The following is a 24,273-nucleotide window of genomic DNA, read 5'->3' on the forward strand; positions in this document are numbered from 1 at the left end:
TGTGGCTGGTATGCCACCATCAACGCAGCTGGCCTCGTGCCCTTTCTCCCTCCGGGCAGTGGGTGAGGGCGGTGCGGCCCCCATGCCCCCCACGAGTGATAATGTGCAGAGACGAGCAGGCTGGGGTGGGGCCCCGTGGGGCTGGGGGCGGAAGGTGTGGGGGACGCTTTTGCTTTACCCACGCAACATACCGTTAGGTAGTTCATTTCAATGTTAGCAGACTTTGCTCCAAATTCCATTTCCAGCTTCTCAGCACAAGTTGGAAGAGCCGCCAGCACCAGACCCCCCGGTCCAGCCTGGCCATTGACCGTGCCCCTCCCTGCCCCCCTCCCCCACCCTGGGCCGGGCGTTGGTGGCCGGCATGGGCCGTCGAGGGCCTTCTGTTGCTCCGTGAGCACCTGAGTCTGGCCCCACTGTAGGTAGTGTGACACACACGCAGGGTCACATCTAGAGGGACAACTAAATGGGGGGGTGGACACCATACATGATCACCTTGGGGGCTTGGGGACCACAGTGTGCTTCTCGTGCTGATGTCATTATTTCCTTACACGGCAAATCTCTCCTCACTGGGGCAGCCCCAAAAAGGACATGGCGAAGATAGAAAGAGAAGGTGCCACATAACGTCCCGTGGGCAGTGTGACCCCAGCCCCCAGGAAGGGAGGTGCTGACTCAGGCCTTGTCTCTTCTCTTGCCCCCCTGCAGTGCTGTGGGGTCGACTTTGAGGTCAAAGCATTCGCCAGAGACAGCACGGAGGACGAGGAGGACAAAGTGCCCAGGAAGTAAGAGTGTAGCTGTGGGAGGAGGGGCAGCGCTGGGGGGGGGGGGGGCGCGGTGCAAGGAACTGGGGTAGAAAACCACCCCTCGCTTTGGCTCCGTGAACAGGAGCTCTCCCCACAGGGCTGCGTGGCCAGGCAGTCAGGAAAGACTGTCTACGCACGGGGCGGGTCAGTGGCTGATCATTTGAGGGGTGATGGAGAGGAGTTAGCAACCTCAGGGGTTCACATAAGCCTCTGAAAGACTCCAGATTCACCCTCCCTCCCTCCCTCCCTCCGTTCCTTCCTTCCTTCCTTTTTTTTTAAGTATATTTATTTTGAGAAAGAGCGCACATAAGCGAGAGTGGGAGAGGGGCAGAGAGAGAGGGAGAGCTCTGTCAGCAGAGAGCCTGACGCGGGGCTTGAACTCACAACCTGTGAAATCATGACCCGAGCCCAAATCTTCATCCGCAGGAGCTCCGTGCGTTTACTGATCCGCAAAGTACAGCACGCGCCCCTGAAGATGGGCCCCCAGCCCCAAGCAGAGGCCGCCTGGCAGTTCTTCATGTCCGACAAGCCCTTGCACCTCGCGGTCTCCCTTGACAAAGAGGTGAGCAGGTGACAAAGAGGTGTGTCCCATGTGGGAGCAGGCCTGGGGGACAGGCCCCGGGCCCCCGTCTGCTGTGAGTGTGTGGCACACGATCTTGTTTCTAGGCACAGTTAAAGCACCAGCATTTGTGAGCAGTTGGCATTTTTCATAATTTGGAATTCATGGAGGTGACCCTTAGAATAGCATCCTGCTGGCCACATTCCCCTACACCGCCAGTCCCGACCAACTAGGGAAAGGGGTGGTGGTCTCCACATCCCCCTGCCCCAGACTCTTTTTCACCCCCTCTGCCCCCACGGGCCTCATTTACCAGTGTAGCACCAGTGGGTGCAGCTTTGCAAATGGTTTACTTCCCCTGGGAAATTTAAGTTTCAACATCATGAGGAAGGGGTGACTGAATCATGTGAATGTCATCACTCAAGTATGTCACAGTGGAAAAGGGCGAAGAAGCACCGGCCAAGGCCGTCTCTGGTCCTCTGGTTGCCAAGAGCTGGGCACACACATGGGCAAAAGCTCAACATACTGCGTGGTGTGTGTGTGTGTGTGTGTGTGCGTGTGTGTGCACGCGCATTCCCGTGTGTGCGCATGTATGTCCGGGTGTGCCCACCTGGGCCTAGATCATGTGGGGAGCACTGCGGACGGGAGTTCGGCTACTGGGCTCCCAGTGATTCCCAGTCACTGCACTCATCCTGCCCCAAAATGGCCTTATAATTCCGCTCAGGACCCCCATGGCCACCTCTGCCGTGACCCTCAGACCCTCTGCACTGGGTGTTCCAGGCGGGAATACCCTCGCTCCCCTCCACGTTGGTCACCATAGTCTTCCTCAGTTTATGCCACACGCAAGGCAGGCTGTGTTCTGGACTGTCACCAAAGGAAACATGTTGCTGTCACTTTATCTTCCTTGAAAGTGTGGGAACTCAGTCACTTTTACACTAGTTAAAGGGTTGAGATAAACCTAGAAAAAGCCATGAGATTAAAGATACCACCACCCTCTGTTCCTTTTTTCTGACTTGTCTGCTGACTTTTACAGATCTATTTCCATGGGAATCCATTACTGTGACCATTACTGTGACCAACAACACAGACAAGACAGTGAAGAAGATTAAAGCATTAGGTAGGACCCTCTTCTCAAAACGGGAGGGTAGTGTCTTCTAGAACTTCTCAGTCTGGTCCTATTTCCCAAGGGTCTCTCCTCTGGTTGGATAAGGACTTCCTGGGTCTTCGGAACTGCCTGTTTATCTATGTTGTCATGGACAGCAGGGACTTGCTGGAGGCGAGACCTTTAGCATCACCTCCTGAAACCTTGTGTCTGCTTTAGGGCTGTCTTTTGTCTTGAAACAACGTCCCTGACAGGCCATCTTCCATTTTTCCATGCCATGCCTTCCTGGAGGAGCCCCTTGCCAGATCTCCGGGGAAGGCATGGAGTTTTCTCTCTCGGATCAGAAGGAATTTTTGTTGGTAGATACCGCACAGTGCAGTGGGCAAAGCACTAGACTGACAGCCAGAGGCCTGATTTGTGGTCTCAAGCCGTGTGAGTCCTCTCTGAATCCCAGCTGAGATCCACGGCCCTGATTCCCGGTCTACCTGCCTGGATTTCATGAGGCTGCAGGGACCGGTCACACTGGAGGTGCTTTGTGAACGGCAAAGCCCTACCGTCTCTGCTGCTGTGGCAACAGCACGAGGTGATGACCACGCCTGGCCTCATGCTACCAGCAGGGCGCCTCCTGTCTGCTGTTCTACACATCTCTTCAGCTCAGAGGGCATTAAAATGCAGGGGATGGTCTGATGTCATGGTCTTACGGGGGCTACGTAAAAAAGACACAGCAGAATGGCCAGGGAGGGTGACCTGTAAGCTCACTGCTAACTCAAACCCCCAGTGACTAAGTGAGACGCAGAGTGTGGATTTTCAATGCTAAATGGGGCGAGTTCTAGGAAAATCAGGATGGTTGATCGCTCGTGTCATACATACACCACTTTCCTCTGTGTTTGTGTGTCCCTCATCAGTAAGGAGGTTCAGGAGTTTTGATGAACGCATACTAAGGAATTATAGAGTTTTCCTGATACGAATATGAATGCTCACAGCTTTGTTTTATGTTGGTTATTTCATCTGCATTTAGTCTTTGTGGGACCTGGGGTTATTTAGCATCTGTTGTGTGTAGTATCCAACATAGCGTTCCACAAAGCAGCAGGATTGAGAAAGTATCATTTGATCCTTTATTTTTTGTTTTGTTTTTTTAATTTATTTTTTATTTTTTAAGTTTATTTATTTATTTTGAGAGCGAAAGAGAGCATGGGTGAGTGGGGGGAGGGCACAGGTAGAGGGGGAGAGAGAGAATCCCAAGCAAGCTCTGTGCTAACAGTACAGAGCCCGACACGGACCTCGAACTCATGAACAGTGAGATCATGACGTGAGCCGAAATCGAGTTGGATGCTTAACAGACTGAGTCACTCAGGCAGCCCCATATCACTTGATACTTTGATTTTAAATTGTTTCTCAAAGTTTTATGGATTCTAATATCGAAGCCATTAATTTTTGAAAGAAGGTTGAATTTTCTGAAGCAAGATGTTAGTAGCTTTAAAACATTTTTTTCATGTGTTTTTTTTTTTTTTAATTTTTTTATTTTGAGAGAGAGAGCAGGACAGTGGCAGAGAGAGAGAGAGGGAGAGACAGAATCCTAAGCAGGCTCTCCACTGTCAGCGAAGAGCCTGATGCAGGGCTCAATCTCACAAACTGTGAGATCATGACCTGAGCCCAAATCAAGAGCCGGACGCTTAACCAACTGAGCCACCCGGGGGCCCCTTTAGTAGCTTTTTATATGCTGGGTACTGTGCTGAGTGCTTCACGCAAATTGTTTCTTTTAATCCTCAAATTTGGTTTTAACAGAGATTAAAAATTATCTTTCTGATCATCACAACCACCATGTAAGTTAGATACAATTATCTCCACCATTTTGCTGATGGGGAAATTGAGGCTTAGACGAGCTAAGTAACTCACCCTGCGGCTCATGGCTAAGCTGGGATTTGAGCCCAAGTAGTCTGGCTCCAGAGCCTACCTTCCTGTCAGTCTTATGCTGCCGGCAGGTGGTTTCTAGCTTGAACAACTAGAAGGAGGTGCTCATTAAATAAGATAGTGTTGGAAAAAGGTGGGTCTGGAGACAGAGCAATTGGTGAGTTCCGGAACACTTGGAAGGATACCCAGGGGTATGCTGTGGGCTCTGCAGAGAGGGGTCTCCCAAGAGGTGCCATTTGAGGGGGGCTGGCCCATGGCTGGGAGCTGCCACAGAGCAGGTGATTGGTGAACAGAAGTGTCCTGAGCACAGAACCCAGAAACCTCAGCCTTAAAGCCAAGCTTGAGAAGTACAGTCCAAGAGCCACTGGAGAGGGAGACCAACCGTGTCCCCTGCAGGCTCCGTGCACATGTGCGGAGGACCCCACGTCGAATCACCACCCCTGTCCCTCCTTTGCAGTGGAACAAGTGGCCAACGTGGTTCTCTACTCGAGTGATTATTACACCAAGCCGGTTGCCGAGGAGGAAACACAGTGAGTCGCTTGTTGGGTTTCTACTTCCTGGACAGCTCAGGCTTCTTTGTCAAGTTCCCCTTTCATTCACGCTGAAGAGGGAAGTAGGATGCTTCGCTTCCTTCCTTTTTTCTCACTTCAAGGGCTGCAAAGAAAGTTAGCATCTCAGTTCCATTCTCACTCACAAGAGTTCTGCGAGATCTCGCTCACAAGGGATGATGGAAAGGAGAGGAATAAAGATCCAAATGTCCAAGTGGGAAGAGGTGGGACTTTCTGTTGATCCTTGGAATACGTTGGTAGGAATTTGATCCTATTTCTGCCCCCAGAGCAGATAAGCAAATGATCTCTCAGCTCAAGCGAAGGTTCTCTGTGTTTTGATCTTCGACTCAATTTGAAAATGTGGTACCAGTGACAGCCGGTTCCAATGATAGATCAGTTCTGAGCCCGGCATCGTGAATCATTTCTCTCCCTTCATTAGAATCAGAAACGGATGAGAGTCCTGTGATGGCGTCTTCACGCTGGAGCGAGAGACCCGCCCGGTTTTGCTCCCCGCTTTTCATTCCCACACAGGCCACTGGGGTGACGCCTCCCCCAGAGCGTGTCGCTTGGGCGGGCCTGTTCCTCTTTGTCTTGCTGGTGTGTCTAAGCACCGTTGTATGCAAAAAATATTACCAGAGTTACAGGAAGGGGACTGGTGAGGAAAGACAGACTGATTCAGCAAGAGAACATGACGTCAAGTTTAAAAGACAACTTTGGAATAAACTATTCCTCAAAGCAGATCTGGCCTCAGGTTTAAATATAGATCCAGAGGGGAGGGAGGAGGAAAGAGCTGTACGTCACCAGCTGCTCCCTTGGTGCTGGGCTGGCAGGGCCTGTTCTCCCTTGCAGGTGCGTCCTCGTACATCCTCGAGTCCCGGAGTCTCCCGGGCTCACCTTTGGCACATGCTCAATGATGAGAGGAGAAAATGGCCCCTGGCCGAGTTTTTCTCTCAGAGAGCCCATTATCTGGTCTTCTTCTCAGCAATCCGGTGCATTTTGGAGCAAATGATTCCCAGGAAACTGGCCATAATTCTAGCCCCCGCCCCCCCCCAAGGGTGGGAGGCAGGGAGACTGAAAAACCTGGGTCGGATGGTGCCCACGGGTCTCTGACTAGAAGCCACTCAGAAGGCTGTAGAGCCTGAGTCACTGTCCCTGAACCCTGGGGCACCCAGGACCCTGGGGGCCGACTCCTGGGTTGTGTTTTCGGGCCCCTCTCTGCCTTCTCCTGGCTGGGTACAAGGATGGAGGGTGTGCCAGGAGCACTGACACAGGCTGCGGGCTGGCGGGGCCCTGCGGCCGCGTGACCGCTCTTGGGCATAGGCCTGGTGTGCGCTATGCGGGCGAATGGCAGAGCCAATCCTGCAGCCTCAGTTCCACATTCTCGCTCCATGAGCCAGGGATGCTCCAGACCCCTTGCTGCTGTGTCCCCAGCTCCATCCCCGACCTGCAGACCCACGGTTTGTCATGGGCTCCCTGTGTCTGTCAGATGCTGAGAAACTCACCACCCGGCCAGTGACAGGGAAGCCCTGGGAGAGACAGAGCACGTGTGCCTCGAATCCAAACCAGTCCAGTCTGTGGGGCTCACAGAGGGCGGCACCGCACCCTCCTCAGCGATCCATTGCCCTGGACACGTGCCACACCTCCTGGTGTGGTCCCTGACCCTTGTGCTAGTCAGTCTCATTTAACCCCACAAAATACTCCAGAAATTCAGCGACTCAGAACAGGATGAGGAAGGAATGTCCTAATGTTGCTGGCGGCCTTTTTTTTTTTTTAATGTTTATTTATTTTTGAGAGAGAGAGAGACAGAGCGCAAGCAGGGAAGGGGCAGTGAGAGGGAGACACAATCCAAAGCAGGCTCCAGGCTCTGAGCTGTCAGCGCAGAGCCCGACATGGGCCCGAACTCAGGGACCGCGAGATCACGACCTGAGCCGAAGTCGGACGCTTAGCCGACTGAGCCACCCAGGTGCCCCAACTGCTAGCCCATTTTGAGCTGCCATAATGCTTGTCGGAAAGCAAGTGCTCAGATACCTGAACCGTCTTCCCTGTGGGTTGCAGGGAACTTGGATCCGATGGTTGCTTCATGACCAGAAGAACAGTTGGCCAAATATCCTGTCTTTCTTCCTGCAGAGAGAAAGTGCTACCAAACAGCACTCTGACCACGAGACTGACACTGTTGCCCTTGCTGGCCAACAACCGTGAGAGAAGGGGGATCGCCCTGGATGGGAAGATCAAGCACGAGGACACGAACCTGGCATCCAGCACCATGTGAGTCCTTGTAGCTCAGGAGACGGGCCCCTGGGACTCAGCGCAGGGGTGGTGCCCGTCTGCCTCCCTCCTCATCTCACCCCCTGGTCTCACGGGCCCACGTGTGGCATGATGGCTGTCCAGCTCCACTGCGTCCAGTCTGGGCCACCCTGGGCAGATTATGTGAGCTGAGAACCTCAGTTTTCCTGTCTGTGCGGTGGGGGGGGGGTGCTGCCTTTCCTCCTGGAGAGGTTTAGGATGATTATGGGAGACAATCCATGGACAGTGTGGTGCTTGGGACGCAGTGAGCGTTCCAGAAATGTCAGCCGTTCCCTTCTGAAAGTATCACTGGCTAGTGTGGCGCCCTTCGCATATAATCAACTTCGTAATGCAGTTGGCCGCACGAATGACGGAAATGTCATTTATTCATTTCTACCGGAAAAGGTAAAGAACAGGAAGTGCTGGTAGCTACAGATGTCAATTAAATTTAAATGAAGTTCACTGATCTGCTGACCCCAACTCAAAGAACCGCTGGCTGCATTCAGCCAGCGGATCTAGCAAAACCGAGAGTGAGGCCTCAAGGTCAACTCTCCACTGCCACTTCTGGCCATCTTTGGAGGCTTCCACTCCCGGAGCATGTCTGTTGGGGAGCCCTGAGTGTTTGGGCGGAGCCGCGGCCCAGGCTCAAGGCCCACCGGCTGCCGTCCCCCGTGTGGCGTGCTGGGGCTCCCTCCATGGCCCCAGCAGGCTGCCTCCAAGGTGATGCCGTCGGGCAGAGGATCGCCTGTTTGACCTCCATGACCCCATAGCTCAGTAGCACACGTTCTCTGAGACAACAGTGGGGTCCGCAGACATTTGGCAGAAAGCAGCATCACAGGAGTCAAAGGATTTTCTGAGGGTACTTTGCCGAGTTGGTATGTTGGAATCTCAGGCGCTTTGGTGAAGGTCTAGGAGACTGACGCTAGGTCAACTTATTCCAGGGTGTGTGATCACCACATCGGCAATGGCACGCCGCCTTTGTGAAAATGTTTTAGGGTTCATGGGCTATTTCACAAACATGTAATTCGTCCACACTTTTGTGTGGAAGGTGAGTTTATACTCATTTTTTGAATAAGGAAATTGAAGTTCAGCCAGAAGGGATCAGCTTGACTAAGGTCACCTGGTCAGTTGATGACACAGCAAAGTCCACCCCTAAACCTGAGTCCTTTACTTAACCCCCACCTTCAGGGCTGTCTTCCAGGGCTCTGGAAAGCGACAACCACAGCAGAACCCAGATTAACCAATCTGTGTGTGTGTGTGTGTGTGTGTGTGTGTGAGAGAGAGAGAGAGAGAGAGAGAGAGAGACAGACAGACAGGGAGAGACAGACACAGAGATAGAGATAGAGAGACTAGGGGGGAGCAGACAGCCTAACGCATTCAAGGAAAATGGCAGGGGAGAGAGTCTGCAGGATATTCTCAGGCATGAGACGAAGTACATTCTCTTCCCCAGCTATTTGACCCCATTCAGTACAAGTTAGAGAGTCAGTCCTGGCAACGGGGTAGGGTCTCAGGCTTGTATCCCTTTTTGCCCCCTTTGGTGGCAACCTCTCTCTATTGAGTGACCACATCCATGGTTCCAGACAAAGGCATTTGCCCTCCGCAAGGAGCTCCAGGCACTAATGAGCCGATGGAGTCTTCAGGGGGCATCACAGCTCTGGGAGCAACGTCCAAGGTGCATCCCATCCCGTGAGACGGATCCCTGGGCTGGGGTCTTTGGGCCCAGAACGTGCCCTGCACTCTCTCAGACCCTTCTCACACCTGTCAGCACAACCATTCCCCCTGCGTTCTGCCTCAAGCCTTTAGCTTTCTTGGCCACGTTATCTATTGTCATTCACACTGTTCCAGTTAGCATGTCATGATGTTTTTCAGACCATAACTCCTGTGACTGGGCATCCGGGAATACTTAATGTCCCCACATCAGACCAATGAGACGATAATCCGTGTTGCCGATGCCCAGCACGGTGCCTATCAGACAGCAGGAGCTCGGCACCTGATAGTAGAACCTGAAATGGAGTTTCCATTGAGGAAAGTTAGACGGCACTGTCTCTGGGGCACACGTGATGGTCCCACGCACCGCCTTCACTCGATGTTGCTTCAACACGGTGCTGGGTGCTGGGGACACAGGGCCAGAGCACAAAGGAGAGAGACCTAAGCTGCTTGGTGGGTGTCTAGGAAGACTTCACAAAGGAGGCTCAACTTCAACTTGAGATCTTAGAGAGCAGAGGAGGAAGGCATTATGTTTGGCAAGGTGGGCACATGGGAGACACTGAGGCATAGCAGGGCCTGAGGTGGCAAAAGCAGGCAAGGCCAGCCCCAGACTGCCTCCCAGGCCATGCTAGGACTTGACCCTGGGAGAGCTCTCTGGCTGCAGGGTGGCTGAGAGCTCAGGGAAGGAGCCTGGCCTGTGGGAGGTAAGTTACTGAGATAATATAGGCAGGAAAGGTCAACGAGGGACTCGTTGGTTGGCCCAGGGAGGGACTCAGTAGATGGCAGGTGGGGCAGAGGGAGGAGCCGAGGAGAACAGGGGTTTCTGGCTGATAAGCCGGTGGATGAGCATTAGTGGAGACAGAGCAGGGAGAACCAGGAAGCCTCTGAACGTCCAGGGGGAAAATGCCAGGCTACAATGCAGGAAAGGAATCCCCTTCCCTGAGTAAGGAAAGTTCTAGGACTTTGACAGCTTGATTGAGTTCACCGGTTCCTTGAGAAGATGCCCCCCTTATAATAGGCTTGTTTGGAGGTGAGGGCTTTGTTCATCCATCCGGCTCTTGCTTTCTGCTGCTGCACTACATCCTTCCCCTTTTCCCTTCTGTTTGAGCAGGCTGAAGGAGGGCATAGACCGGACTGTCCTGGGCATCCTGGTGTCTTACCACATCAAGGTGAAGCTCACGGTGTCAGGGTGAGTGTCCAAGATGCAACGCTGTCTGCTGTCGTGGCCTTTCCCAGTCTGAACTGACCCTTCCTTGAATGATTGATTAGGGGCCAGAAAGTAAGAAAGGTTTGCAGATTCAATCGCTGACCAAGTAGAGGTTTGGAGAGATCCTACCCGTCTGGCTGTCAATTCTGTCTGATATGACAGCACGTGGAAAAAAGTAGAAAAGCGAACTACGAAGGATGTGCCCTGTTAGTACTGCTTGGCAAAAGTGAGCATGGTATGCTCACGCGGTGGAAGTTGATATGCAAAAAAGGGAAATAAGTTTTGCACTATATCACCCTGCAGGAGGGAATGGCCACTGCAGACACACTCCGGGCAGATCTTCATGCCTGCATCTCAGGAGGCAACCATCCATAATGGGAACACCTTTTCTTCCTCCCCAGCATGTAATCACAGGATTTGGGAGTCTCCTTCTCATAACGAGAGCACAGATACCTCAGATTTCTGGGGAACTGATTTTCCTTTTTTTTTTTTTTTAATTTAAATTTTATTTTTTTTTTTTAATTAATTTATTTTGAGGGGGCGCCTGGGTGGTTCAGTCAGTTAAGCATCCGACTTCGGCTGAGGTCACGATCTCACAGTCCGTGAGTTTGAGCCCCACGTTGGGCTCTGTGCTGACAGCTCAGAGCCTGGAGCCTGCTTCGGATTCTGTGTCTCCCTCTCTCTCTTCCTTTCCCCCTGCTCGCACTCTTTCTCTTTCTCTCTCTCTCTCAAAAATAATAAATACACGTTAAACGTTTTTTATTTACTTTGAGAGAGAGAGAGAGAGAGAGCAAGCTAGGGAGGGGCAGAGAGAGACAGAGAGAGAGAGAGCAAGCTAGGGAGGGGCAGAGAGAGACAGAGAGAGAGAGAGCAAGCTAGGGAGGGGCAGAGAGAGACAGAGAGAGAGAATCCCAAGCAGGCTTCACACTGCCAGTGTGGAGCCTATTCAGGACTCGAACTCACGAACCGCGAGATCATGACCTGAGCTGAAATCTAGAGTCGGACGCTCGACCTAATGAGCCACCCAGGCAGCACCCTCCCCCCTCCCTTTTTTTAATGAGATGAACTTCTATTTAAAAAATCTCATCAAAAGGAAAAACTTTGAATTCTCCTTTTCCTTTCAAAATCTGTTGCCAAAGGCTCTGGCCTTTCACCTGGCCATCACCTTTCGCTTGCCATCAAAGGCAAGTCCGGGCATATTTTCCATAAATCTAAGTCGATAAAGAGCTGCCCAAACGTTGCTTCGGACCACAAAATAGAGCATGGGTTGATTTCACAAATTTTGTTACTACGGTGTCCATATGTGTAGTGTTTTTCAAAGTGTGTAGCATTTTCTTTGATTTTCTCTGAGAGGATCTAAAGCATTCAACAGAGTTTCTTTTAGCAGTCAAGATAAGTGAATAACAGGTATTTCGCAATGACCTTTGTGGTTTATTCTTGAACATCAGGGCTTGGACCCAAGTGATTCCTCTTTTTCGCTAATCTGCCTGAGAAAGAGATGAAAACACAAGTAGAGAGGATTAGCTAAGTTGCCTGTTATGGGGACGCACGATCCCTAACCTACGGGTAGGTTGTGAGTGAGGAGCGTGCCTGGGACAGGTCCACCGCTGAATAATGGGAAATAAGGTCACGTTACCATCGGGACAGTCACCAGCCCTGTTTGCTTTTGTGTTTTCTAGCCTTCTTGGAGAGCTGACCTCCAGGTAAGCCTCGTCACCTTCCTTCCCTGCCCGATTCCTAGGATATCGCAGGGGACCAAATCTGAGGTTCAAAACAGTAGCAGTGAAATCCGGTTTATTGGCAGTTATGCTTAGAGGTGTTATGAAATGATGCCCGCTTGCCTTTAGGATGCATCGTGTGAACCTTGCCTCGTCGGTGTGAGGCTGGGGATATTTCCCCCCGAGACTGCAAGCCGGGCCTCCCCCGGGCAGCGACACACAGCTACATACACACACTCAGAGAGCTGGCGTGCTCCAGGCCACGGCCTTTGTGTCTGTGTGTCTGTGCGTAACACAAAGCTGACCATGCTAACCATTTGGTTTTATTTTATTATTTATTTATTTACTTAGGCATTTATGTTTTAATGTTCATTTTTGAGGGGGGGAGGGGCAGAGAGAGAGAGGCGGAGAGACCCAGAATCCCAAGCAGAATCCAGGCTCCTAGCTGTCAGCACACAGCCCCATGTGGGACCTGACCTCACGGCCTGGAAGATCACCACCCGAGCCAAAGTGGGATGCTTAACCGACCGAGCCCCCCAGGCGCCCCGCATTTTACCCATTTTAAAATGTACAATTCAGTGGCATCGAGGACCTTCAGAATGTTGTGCCATGGCTACCACTATCTGTCTCCTTCATATTTTTACCACCCGAAAAGGAAACCCCAGCCCTGTTAAGTGGGCTCTCCCATTTCCCCCTTTTCCTGGTCCCTGGCCACCCCCAATCTTCCTCCCTCTATGGACTTGCCTACTCTGGGTATTTCCTAAACGGAATCAGACGGTATTCGTCCGTCTGTGCCTGGCTGCTGTCGCTGAGCGTCATGGTTTTGCCGTTCATCCGAGGTAGCCCGTGTCAGTGTTTCATTCGTTTTGTGGCTGAGCAATATTCCACTGTGTGGACGCACCACGTTTTGTTCATCTGTTCATCAGGGGGCGGACATTTGGGTGGTTTCTGCCTTCCGGGTGTTGTGAATGGTAACGTTACCTTTTATAAATCGTGCCCACAGAGGCAGGGTAAGGGATGTTTGAGGCAGGCGCTAACCTTACACAGTCCTTCCCTCAGACCCTTACCATCTCCATCCCTCGCATGGGACCCAGGGTACATCTTTCCTCCCAGACCTCACCTGTACTGGGGACTGACGAGAGTGGCCTTATAAACAGATGGGCTTTGATGGAAGCTGGCAGGGGGAGGCCGTGGGTCCTGGGTGAAGCAAGGAGAGACCCTTGTTTTTTGTCACCCTTTCCTTTCCATTCTTCCTTGGTCCAGATTTCCCTTCTGTTCTCCTTCCTGACTCCCTTCCTCCCTTCTTTTTGTATAAATTCCAAGTCTTCCCGAAGCCTTTCAGCTTCTGGAATTTGGAGGGCCCTGCTCAGCTCTGTTCTCTCTAGCAAGCGACTATGTGACTGTTAACGTGGAGTTAACATTTAAAAAGTCGTGTACGGTTTTGCCAGATTTTTTCCAAAACCATCCTTTCTCCAGGATTTCACCTCTCCTCTCCCCACGACATCATGTCACTGAAACTAGAAACCAGGAGGGATGGGGAGCCTACAAATCCTAGCTGTCTCTGCCAGGCCTAAGTGAACTTTCTGGACCACATTCCAGGGAATACATTTAAGATTCCTACTTGACCACTTCCTGATTTCTGGTTTGTTTTGTTTCGAATCACGCTGAATCCTCTGCCAGCTGGGAATCTCTGCAGCCACAGCTCTTCTCCGCGTGATTTATAATCGTGCACGTGTTCTCACCTATCTGCATTCTTTTTTTCTAGTGAAGTGGCCTCTGAGGTGCCTTTCCGCCTCATGCACCCCCGGCCCGAGGACCCAGGTCAGTCACACGTTGTCGTGGTTTTCTCTAACCGTTTACTGTTTGCAGATTTCTTATTTATCCATTGGTAGTCATTCCTGATCGAGTCTCTGGGTGTCTCTGGGCGTAGGTACAACAGGTGATGGTTTGCCATCCCCAAGGTGCCCCGGGCCAGCCCACAGGGGAGGATTTATCCCCTCATCCATGAGCCATGGGCTGTCTACCTTCAGTTAGAACGCGGAGGACAGGGCATCCCTCCTCTTGGACATGGGCTCTCTTGTTGGGTTGGGTCAGGAATGATTTATTTTTTTTATTATTATTATTTTGTTAACATTTATTTATTGTTGAGAGACAGAGACAGAGCACGAGCAGGGAAGGGACAGAGAGAGAGCCAGACACAGAATCTGAAGCAGGTTTCAGGCTCTGAGCTGTCAGCACAGAGCCCGATGTAGGGCTTGAACCCACAAACCATGAGATCATGAGCTGAAGTCGGATGCTTAACCGACTGAGCCACTCAGGCGCCCTGATCAGGAATGATTTAAAAGCAGAAGCTCAAGTGGGAATAGAACCTGATTGAGATTGAAAGAAAATGTAGGCAAAAAACGCATTTAAGAGGCTGAGACTTTTGCATTTCATGGGAAATTAACAGGCATTTAAGATGCCTGACAAGTATTTTGGACAGTGATTTTTGACAGGATTATTGTGAGAGCACTGAAAATACTAGAAAAGAGTGTCAGGCCGAGTTCCTGACACCTTGGCTCTCCTTTGAATTGCAAATCTGTTGGCTCTTGTATGGCTGTCTGAAGAAAAGGAAGCCAGGGTTGTACGACTCTGTGAATATACTAAAAACCACTGGAGTGTGCATGTAAGTCGGTCAATTGTGTGGTATAGGAATTAGATCTCAACACGGCTCTTTTAAAGGAAGTAAATGGAGCAACAAACAGCACACAGGCGCGAGCTCAGAAATTCTGGGGGAAAATTCTCCACTGTGTTAATGTTAAGGTGGCTGAGTTGGCAGGAAAGGAAAGTAGACTTGGGTGAATGAGAACCCTCCCTAGTTAGAGCAACAAAGAATATTTTAAGTAAAAGTGTTATAAACAGTGCCGCCTGGCTGGCTCATTCGGTAGAGCGTACGACTCATGATCTTGGGGATGTGAGTTCACGCACCATGCTAGGTGTAGAAATTACTAAACAAACAAACAAACAAACAAACAAAAGTGGTATAAACAAGGAAGATTTATTTTTCTTACACTTTCTAGGTTTTTAAATATTGATCATGAAACGGCATTTAGACATTAGAATGAGCCCCACCCCCGTACTCATTTTGGGTTGGTCTCAAAAATATTTTGTCTCAAGGTATTTTTTTTCCAAATGTTTTGGATTCAAATAGTCAATGTACTTGGGGGAAAAAGTGGTCTGGCCACATTTTTCTTATTCCTATATGCTGGCATCATTCAGATACTATTTTTTAACTCTGTGAGATTGAGATGCATTCTGGTCCCTTCCAAGGACATTTAAAAAGAATATTTTAAAACTATGACCTGAGGGAATGTCACCATTTATGCCAGAATGTTTTCTAGAGCTGTGAACAGACTTTTCAACTTCACTTGGGGGAAAATGGGGCTCTTCCTTTTTTGGGTATGACATTTTTGTGTTTCAGTCATTGGGGCCCTCCCTTTGAACATATCACAACATCAAGACTACACAATGATCTTTTATGCTGTGAGATTTCAGGGGGAAAGGACAAATCACGCCATGGCCTCAAAATTCTGACTTTGCGGTCTGGATTCTGATTTGAGTGACAGATGTTTCATTCACAGGAGTGCACACATCTTACCTGTCTAGTTCCTGGCTCTGAGTTAGACAGGTAGACTGAGCAGGAAAGGTGTAACTTGTAGCTAAGAAGCCTTGCCAGGACCAGGGGCCAAGTGATTTGTACCTAATACACACTACGGAAATGCTACCAAGTTTTTATTATCCCATGTTAAGAGCATCCACATGGAAGGCAGGGGTTGATTTGACTCTCTTTAAGGCTGATGGTCCCAGTTAGTATAATCATGCTAGCACCATGGGGGCCCAGGATGGTTCTTGCCCAGGGGCCTCTCTGTTGTTTTCCTGTGGTCAGCAGCCCGCACAGACACTTCCCTCCCCGTGCTTGAGAGACCAGAGCAGTGACTCTCCATCACTCCTGGGCTCTCAGAAAAACCCTCTGGAGTTGTTCACTTCACTTAGCTCTTGCTGATTCACCACTGAGGGTTACAACAGTGCCTTACTAAATGGGCAGAAAGCGAAAGGAGCAAATAAAGAGCAAAGGACCACTCAAACGAGTAGCAGTCAATCAGGGGCTGCAAAACGTATCTGAAAACATAACTCAATGACAACAACAACACGATTAACCTGTTCACGGAGAAATCAGACCCTGAGGGGCCCGGGCGTGGTTCCCAAGCTTGAGCGCGTACCCCAAATACCCCAACCACGGGAGGCGCTGGTTAGACATCCAGTCCCAGGACACCCCCGTAGCGAGCCGGAGGAGAAGGTGTGAGCCGGGCCTGGCGAGCGGGTCCTTACAGCACCTGGGACTCTGCTCTAGATGCAATCCAAAGGACAGGAAGGGAGAAAGCATCCTAGAGGTGAGGGCAGAGGAGGTGAGGGCAGGCACTCTGTAAAGGAGGCCGTGGTTCGAATGTGCAGGGAGAAGGGCTCCGGGAGCTGGAAAAGACAGAGAGGTGGGGATTACGTGGGGTTGTTGTGAAATGCGCGTATCTGGGCTTCTTGTCCCTCCGACTATAAAGTCACCAAAGTAAGGAAGAAATTTTTCAGTGCAACTGTCAGACAGAATTTATTCTGATAGATTTCTCTCTCTCTCCTTTATTCCATGCTTACCGCTACAGCAAAGGACAGGTGAGCCATTGCTCTGAGTGTCCCTTTTGTTCTGTGACTCCCTCCTTGGGTCCAAACCCCTCTGGGGTTCTTTTTGTACACACCCCAGGCTCTCAACACCACCTCAGGCCCTGGTTTTCTTTTTGCTCCCTAGCACTATGGCATGTGTGCGTGCTCAGTTATACTGGGTATGTGTGTCTGCCTCGTGGGTTTCTTCATTGTCTCTTTTTTGTTTAAGAGATTTTATGTGAAAAGCTGTGAGGAGGATGGCTTGATGCCCTGCTCCATCATTTAGAAAAATCTTGATCAGTTCATCTGTTGCAAAAGGAAGAACAAAGATCTTGCTTTGCTTGGGATTTCATTGCAAGCTTCGAAGAGCATGCCATGATTGAAACGTCCTTTGCTTTATTGTAGTTTACAGGATGAAAATTTGGTTTTCGAGGAGTTTGCTCGCCAAAATCTGAAAGACTCGGGAGATACTGAGGAAGGGAAGAAAGACCGGGAGGCCGCGGATGAGTGAAGAGGTCGCCCTTGGCACTGGGGAAGCGGGGTAGTTCACAGCCTGATGAGCGGAGCTCCACACTTAGTCCTTTAGTTATGCTAAATACCGAAGCGTGGGTCTACTCACAGAAATAAAGTTTGTTCTGCTCTGATTCAGGCTGGCTTGTTGAGGGGCCCAGGTGACATCACCCACATGCAAGCTGCAGCCATCAGAGTCCCCATGTCTCAGGTGGGGGAGGGCAGGATCTAGAAAGGAAGCCCGACCTGCTCAGCGCTGGCTCATCGAGGTGGGAAGACATCCCAGATGTGGTGTGCTCACCTGGTGGAACCTGGTGTGTCCAGGGCTTTCACCGGGGGGCCTGGGGTAAACAGTTTCCCTGGAAACATATAGGCGGTGGGGGTGGGGGGGTGGGGGGGTGGGGGGGAGGCAATGTTTCTAATGACCTGACCAATCCTAGCTCCACGGCCCCCGAAGAGCCTCCTGAGATGAACAGAGCAGAGGACAAATGTAGCCAAAACACTCTTCATCACTCGCTTAACTTTTGCTCCAAGTCCCTGTTTGAGCTCTGGGTTGTTGGTTAAGTCTCTCTCTCTCTCTCTTTTTTTTTTTTTTTTTTATCGCAAGAAGGCGTTTTTCTTTTTCTTTTTTTTTTTTTTTTCAACGTTTATGTATTTTTGGGGACAGAGAGAGACAGAGCATGAATGGGGGAGGGGCAGAGAGAGAGGGAGACCCAGAATCGGAAACAGGCTCCAGGCTCTGAGCCATCAGCCCAGAGCCCGACGCGGGGCTCGAACTCACAGACCGCGAGATCGTGACCTGGCTGAAGTCGGTCGCTTAACCGACTGCGCCACCCAGGCGCCCCGAGTCTCTCTTGAAAGCAAGCAATGAAATCAGATTTGGCTGGTTTAAGGGAAAACAGGGAGTGCACTGGAAGGACCTTGGAGGGGCTCAGAGAATGGAATTAAAGGAAGAATCTGAGGTGGGCAGGAATCAGCAGCTCCCGGGGCTGCCCTCTGGGCAGCCATTCTCCCGTAGTGGTGGCCTGGCACCAGGTACCCTCAGCCTCGGGGTCTCTGGTTCCAGTGTGTAGGTCCTGGGACGGAGAATCTGGCTGGCCCAGCTTTGGTCAGGTCGGTCAATGCCCAGCGGCCGATGACGGCAGAACCCAGCCCTAGGAATGGCTTGTCCTGGAAGGGGGCACTTCTCAGGGTGTCTTCCCTGAGACTAGGTGGGGGACAGGCTGCTCTGTGTCAGGGAGGAAGGGGGGGGGGGCTAAAGGAGAGCAGGGGGGCTGTAGGTGGTGCCTGGTGGTGTCCTTCAGAGTCCCCTTCCTGGCCCGTGGTATCTGCCAGCTTGGGGGCCACTAGGGCCATGGAGGGGCTTTGGGGGGTGTGTAGGCTCTGGTCCATGTTTCAAGGGAGTAGGAACAAAGAGGTTTGCAGAGCTCTGCACAGGTCTACCCCTCACAGAAGGTAGGAGGGTGAAAGGAGGGGACAGGGGTGGGGTGGACACGTGGGGTGGGGTCTCCAGGACCACAAGCAGTGGCAGAGGGCTGCACAGCAGCCTGGGTTCCATGCACACGAAGGCTCCCACATCTGGGCTTGTTCAGCAGGATTCCAGGCTGGCTTGTGTCCTGGGGACTGGGATTTAGGCTGGAGGCTCCCATATACACAAAGGAGGGTGTGGACTTATGTGTCAAGTTTGAGCCATTCTGATATTGACAGGGATGAGGATTCATTTCTGGAGAAGGAATAGTAATAATAATAATAGGCAGAAGACTGGGCCTTTGGCCTGTGGGTTTGCGGGGTCAGACACAATTTCTCCTTAGCGTTTCTCCAATTCGAAGAGAAGAGCACGTTCCCATGCCAGCCCACGCCCCCTCTCAGGATACTCAGGAAGGATCAGGGCAGCAGGCCACTCTGGGGATCCGAGCCCCTCTTCTGTTTCCACCCAAGCCCACAGGCCAGCTGTGCTCGGCTCCCACTAGAGATCCTAGGCAAGCCGGCACCCGGGAGTCAGCCCCGCAGTGCCTGGCCAGAGGACCAGCCTGTTGGGTCCTGCATCGCTTGATCCCGGGACATCCTCAGTCAGGGTGGACGTTAGTGGGCCTGACCTTTGGAACTGTGTGGGTTAGAGCTGGAGACCAGAGCTGGAAGGCCAGTCCCTGCACACCAGAGGTCAGAACAGCTCTTGCCCTCCAGGTTATTTTAGTCCCCAAATGCCCAACTCCGAGACTTCCAGGTGCTGGCAGGAATACAGCCTGCAGCTGGCCACCCTGGGGAGGGGGTTGGGGGTAGGAGCAGGAAGAGAGCAGCCGGCTGCTGCGAATGGGATGGGGACCCTGCCTGGGCTGGGCCTGCACGCGAGGGTCTGCTGGCATGTTGGGAGGGAGGATGTGCCTGCGCAGGTTGGCTGTGTGGCCCGGGGCTTTTTCCAGGTAGCTGCATTTGGAAGAAACAGGGTACCAAGGAACTGAGCGAGCCACATGAGGCAAGTGGGGGCTGGGAACCTGGGAGAAAGTTCTGCAACCGGCAAGCAGAAGCCTGGAGAAGCAGAATCCCTGCTACTGACTGGGCGCCTGCCTTGCGCGGGGCACTGAGTACCTTAATGTCTCATCATTCCCTCTGTGCTTGTGAGGGGGTCCCGTCATACCCAGTCGTTAGGTGGGGAAACTGCAGTTCAGAGAGGTCAGAGTCGAGAGTTGAACTCTGGTTTCCCTGAGTCTATACCCCAACCTTTGCTCACATTCTGATGCTGAATAAGTATATGAGACCTTGGAGAGCCAGAGGGGGAGATTAGCGCTTATGGTTCAGCACTGGCTGCCTGTAAGTTCTTTTTTTATTTTAATTGACATGTTATGGAGAGAACTGTAGATTCACATACAATTGTAAGAAATAATACAGAGAGATCCTGCATTTTCCGCAAGGGTAACGTCTTGCAAAACTATGGTGTTTGCTATGACGACCAGGACCTCGACACTGGTACACCCCACCCATCGGCTTCAGATTTCCCCAGTGTTACTTGTCCTTGTGAGGTGAGCGTATTTGGTGCGCTACAATTTTATCATGCGTGTAGCTAGTTAAATAGAGAGTCTGTTTGCCTATGCCGGTAACTCTACCCGGTGCTCCCATCCTAGTCCAAGGCCACAGCCCATACCGGTTACCTCACTAATCCTTGGGGAGCTGGGGTAGGTGGGGGGCCCCTGTTGGCTTGTTTAGAAATATATGGGGGTGGTTTTTGGTTGTCACAATGCTTGGGGGCCAGGAAAATTATATGTCCCACAGAGAGAAGCGATGTCCTGCTCCAAATGTCAATCATAACCCTAGTTCAAGGTAAAATCAGATTATTCTCACATTTGGGTGCCTGGGTGGCTTAGTCGGTTGAGCATCTGACTCTTGATTTTGGCTCAGGTCATGCTCCTAGGGTCATGGGATTGAGCCCCGAGTCGGGCTCCACACTCAGCATGGAGCCTGCTTAAGATTCTCTGTCTCTCTCTCTCTCTCTCCCTCCGCCCCACTCTCTCCAAGAAAAAATAAAAAATTACCATGTTTTGAACCGCATCATTTATTCTAACATGGAGCGGGTTTTCCTGACAGGAGGTGCGTGCACTTCTACGTTGACAGGTCAAGAAAGATTAGGTTGGATGTGAAGTGTGTTATTACTGCCACCTTGATATGCCCTTAAGGTGGGGTAAACTCAGGGAGCTGCACATTGTTAGAGATGATTCACAGCGTGACTCATGCCGTAAAGAGGCACCGGAGGGAGTGTGCTCTTACAGGCACAGCACTTCGGGGGGAGCTCTCGGAGGGAACTGTGCTCTGCAGTCACCCGAGAACAGAAAACCTTCTTCACTCATCAGAGAAAAATATTCCAGAGTTATGTTTCGCTGGTTGAGGAACATAATACGATTCTTAACGAGCCGAATGCTCTTTTTTAAAAATACACCTTTTATTTTCAAGTCCTGTAGGTTTAGATTTACAGAAGGTTTGCACAGATAGGACAGTGAATTCCCCCACACCCATCTCCCTTATTACGAACATCTTCCACTAGGCTGGCATGTTGACCACACTTAATGAGCCCATATTGACATGTTATTATTAAACTCAAGCCCGTTCTTTATTCAGACGTCTGTAGCTTTTGCCTAATATCCCTTTCATGTTTCAGGATCCCACATGACATTCTGTCTTCTTAAAGGCTCCTCTTTGCTGAGACAATCTGTAGTATTTTCTCATGATTGTAGATACACTCCCATCCAGCCTCAGCTGCTACCTCCCAGCTCACGTTCATGTCTGTGGCTTCCTGCCTCTAAGATGATGGATTCTGGAGCCCACGTGTCCCCTGAGCTTCTCTCGGGTGTAGGCAACAGCTCACCCAGGCACCTCAAGCTCCGTTTGTTCAAAACCGAGTTGATCTTCACCTCCACTAGGTCTACTTGTGGTCACTGCGGACAGCATCCTCCTTGAAAGCCGTGTCCCCGGGAGGCATCCCAAATCTCCCGACTAGGGCACCCGCTCCCTTTCCATCTCTGCTGTGTCTCCTGCGTGTCACTTCCTCTCTCCACCACTGTGACCACGGCCTTGATTCTGCTCCAAATCAAGATTGCCTGGATTGGCGAATAGCTTTTTAATGCCCTCTCTGTTTCTAGTCTTTCCTCCTCTGGATCGCTGTCTGTCCAGATATATTTTAAACACCCTTCAGTGGCTCCGGTGCCCGAGGGACAGAGTCCTTGCTCCTGGCCAGCACAGAGGGTGCTCCGAGGCCAGCCACAGCTCCACACCCTCCTGGCCTCCTCTTCTCCTCACCAACGGCTGGCTAGCCTTGTCATTCTCTCAACTTGCCTGGGAGTCTTCTGCCTTGTGTTTTCCCCGGGAGAGTCCCTGCACCCCCTTACCTTTGTTCTCAAATGTCCAAACCCAGCTGGGGTCACCCCTCCTCCGGAGAGCCTTCCAACACCCTTGACGGCGTTAATCATCAGTTCCCCTAGGTTTTGCACTTACGTATCACACTATTTGTAATTAATTGATACAAAATGACCAACCTCCATGGGGATGCGGGACACCCTCTCCTCTGTGCCTGTACTGGTCTTAGTCTGCTTGGGCTGTCATAACAAAGTACTGGGGGGACTTCAATAGATACTTTTCTCACAGATCTGGAGGCCAGAAGCCTGAAGTCAGGTGTGGCAGAGCCAGTTTCTTCTGAGGCCTCCCTCTCTCCTCGGCTTGTTGATGGCATCTCTGTGTGTCTTCACACTGTCTTCCCTCTGAGACTGTCTGTGTCCAAATTTCTTCTTCTTAGAAGGACACCAGTCACACTAGATTAAGGCCCATCCTAATGGCCTCGTTTTAACTTGATTATTTCTTTAAAGGCTCTATCTCCAAACACAGTCACATTCTGATGTACTGAGGGTTAGGATTTCAACCTATGAACGTTTGGGGGGACGCTGGCGGGGGGTGGGACACAGTTTGACCCAGAATAGGCCCTTCTCCCCTCTTGCTTTCTACGAGCTCCTTTGGGCCCAGCTTTGTGGGAGAGCCAGCCTGGAAGACACACGGTCCATGTCCAAACCCGGTCTCTTTTCCACTCCTTGGAAGACGTATCTGAACCCCAGGCCACCGTCTCCATCACCAGAACAGGCCCAGCGAGCTTGCTTTGTGGGGCTGGTGTGTGAGACTAAAATCACTGCTCAAGTGTCTGGTGCGTGCTGGGCGGGCAGCGTACGAAGGCCATCGCTATCTTTGTGCACATCAGAACTCACGGTGAGGATGGAAATGTATATTTCCGCTGTCTTTTGTGGTAGCTGCTAAGCCACACACGGCTATCGTGTACCTGAAATGTGGCTAGTGTGACTGAGGAACTGAAAATTTAATTATAATTAACTGAAATTGAAATTGAAGTAGCCACATGTGGCCAGTGGCTATGGCACTGGGCAGTGCAGCCAGGGGCTCGGGGACTGTCCCAGAGTGTTCCTGCATTAGGCCCTGACATGCTCTGTCCTGGCTCTGCGTCCATGCCCCTGGCCATGTCCCTCCCCATGCTAGATGCTATTCTGTGTCCCTTGGTGGGGGGGAGGGGGTTTCACTTGTTTTGCTTCTGAAAAGTATCACCCAGAGGAGCAGGGGGCAGAGCATGCTGAGCAGCAGGCAGGCCAGAGGCCACTGAGTCTCTAGCAGCAGCCCTCTGAAAGCAAGGGGACAGTCACGCAGTCCCCTAAGGACTTGCCCCTCTCAGGTAGCACCAAGCTCTTTTCAAACACCTGTACGTCTCAAAGGGCAGCGAAAACAAGTGTATTCTCCTGCTCCCCCCAGGGAAGGGCTCCACCTACCTCATCTACCATCCGGCAGCCCTGGTTAGCACCCGGGGCCTCTTAGTCACCTGTGCCTCCTGCCTCCACCTACTTCTGCGTCTACTTTATCTCTGCAGCCCCTCCCAATGACCCAGGCAGCCACCAGCCCTGATTACTTCAAAGCCTGGATCACAGGCTCCAGCTTTGTGACCCAGCCCCACCCAGGGTTAAAATCCCTTAAGGGCTTCCTGTTGCCCTCAGGACTAACCTCTTTATCGGGTTTACAAAGCTCTATCTGACCTGCCCACCCCCAGGCTCATCTCTTTGTGTTATTTTCCTCCCTTTAGGCTACAACTTCCTTTTTTCCTGGACACTGTTTTCTTGCCTCCAGGCCTTTGCACAATCTGGTCCCTCCTCTTAGAACACAATTCCCCCCTGTCAGGGATAACTCCTGCTAGCCTTTTCCTTCTCCTGGGCATCTTTTCTCCAGGAACCCTTACCAGATGGAATCATGTACCCCTCTTCTGGCATCCCAGAAGTCCGTCCAAGTACTTTCTTCTTTCTTTCTTGCATTCATGCATGCATCCCTCCACTCCGAATTGTTTATGGTGCAACTAACGACTAAATGCCAGACGCTGCTTTCTGACGCTGGCGACAAAATGCAGGGCAAGACAGAGTCTCGGGCCTCCTGGAGATCACTTACATTCTTGAACGAAAAGACTGAAGATTTAGAAAAAAGTGACCACAGGAACAAAATGACGCAAATCGTGCCCTAGACAGAAAATAAACAGATGCTGAGACCAGGGGCCAGGGGACACCGTGGGTGGAGGCGGAGGGGCCAGCGCGCGACTCCATCTGCGGCTGCGCGCGTGACCGGCAGGGGGCGCGGCGGGGGGCGGGGGGAACCACCCAGTCTCGGCCCCGCCCCCGCCCGAACAGGCCCCGCCCTCCAGACCCCGCCCCCGGCCCCGCCCCC

The 24,273-nt window shown here is 51.5% G+C and overlaps 1 protein-coding gene across 1 annotated transcript in view; it reads left to right on the forward strand.

The window, feature by feature from the left end:
* SAG (S-antigen visual arrestin) overlaps positions 1–17,165 on the forward strand; it is a 30,290-nt gene extending 13,125 nt beyond the window's left edge. Inside the window, 11 exon segments of the mRNA XM_043578215.1 lie at positions 703–779; positions 1,227–1,362; positions 2,390–2,411; positions 2,414–2,473; positions 4,827–4,899; positions 7,045–7,182; positions 10,019–10,096; positions 11,794–11,817; positions 13,598–13,653; positions 16,524–16,533; positions 16,927–17,165. Of these exon segments, the coding sequence (XP_043434150.1) occupies positions 703–779; positions 1,227–1,362; positions 2,390–2,411; positions 2,414–2,473; positions 4,827–4,899; positions 7,045–7,182; positions 10,019–10,096; positions 11,794–11,817; positions 13,598–13,653; positions 16,524–16,533; positions 16,927–17,032 (780 nt within the window). The 3' untranslated portion in view covers positions 17,033–17,165.
* Positions 17,166–24,273: the final 7,108 nt, after the last annotated feature.

Source organism: Prionailurus bengalensis, chromosome C1, assembly GCF_016509475.1.
Source record: "Prionailurus bengalensis isolate Pbe53 chromosome C1, Fcat_Pben_1.1_paternal_pri, whole genome shotgun sequence".
In the NCBI taxonomy this organism is placed as follows: domain Eukaryota; kingdom Metazoa; phylum Chordata; class Mammalia; order Carnivora; family Felidae; genus Prionailurus; species Prionailurus bengalensis.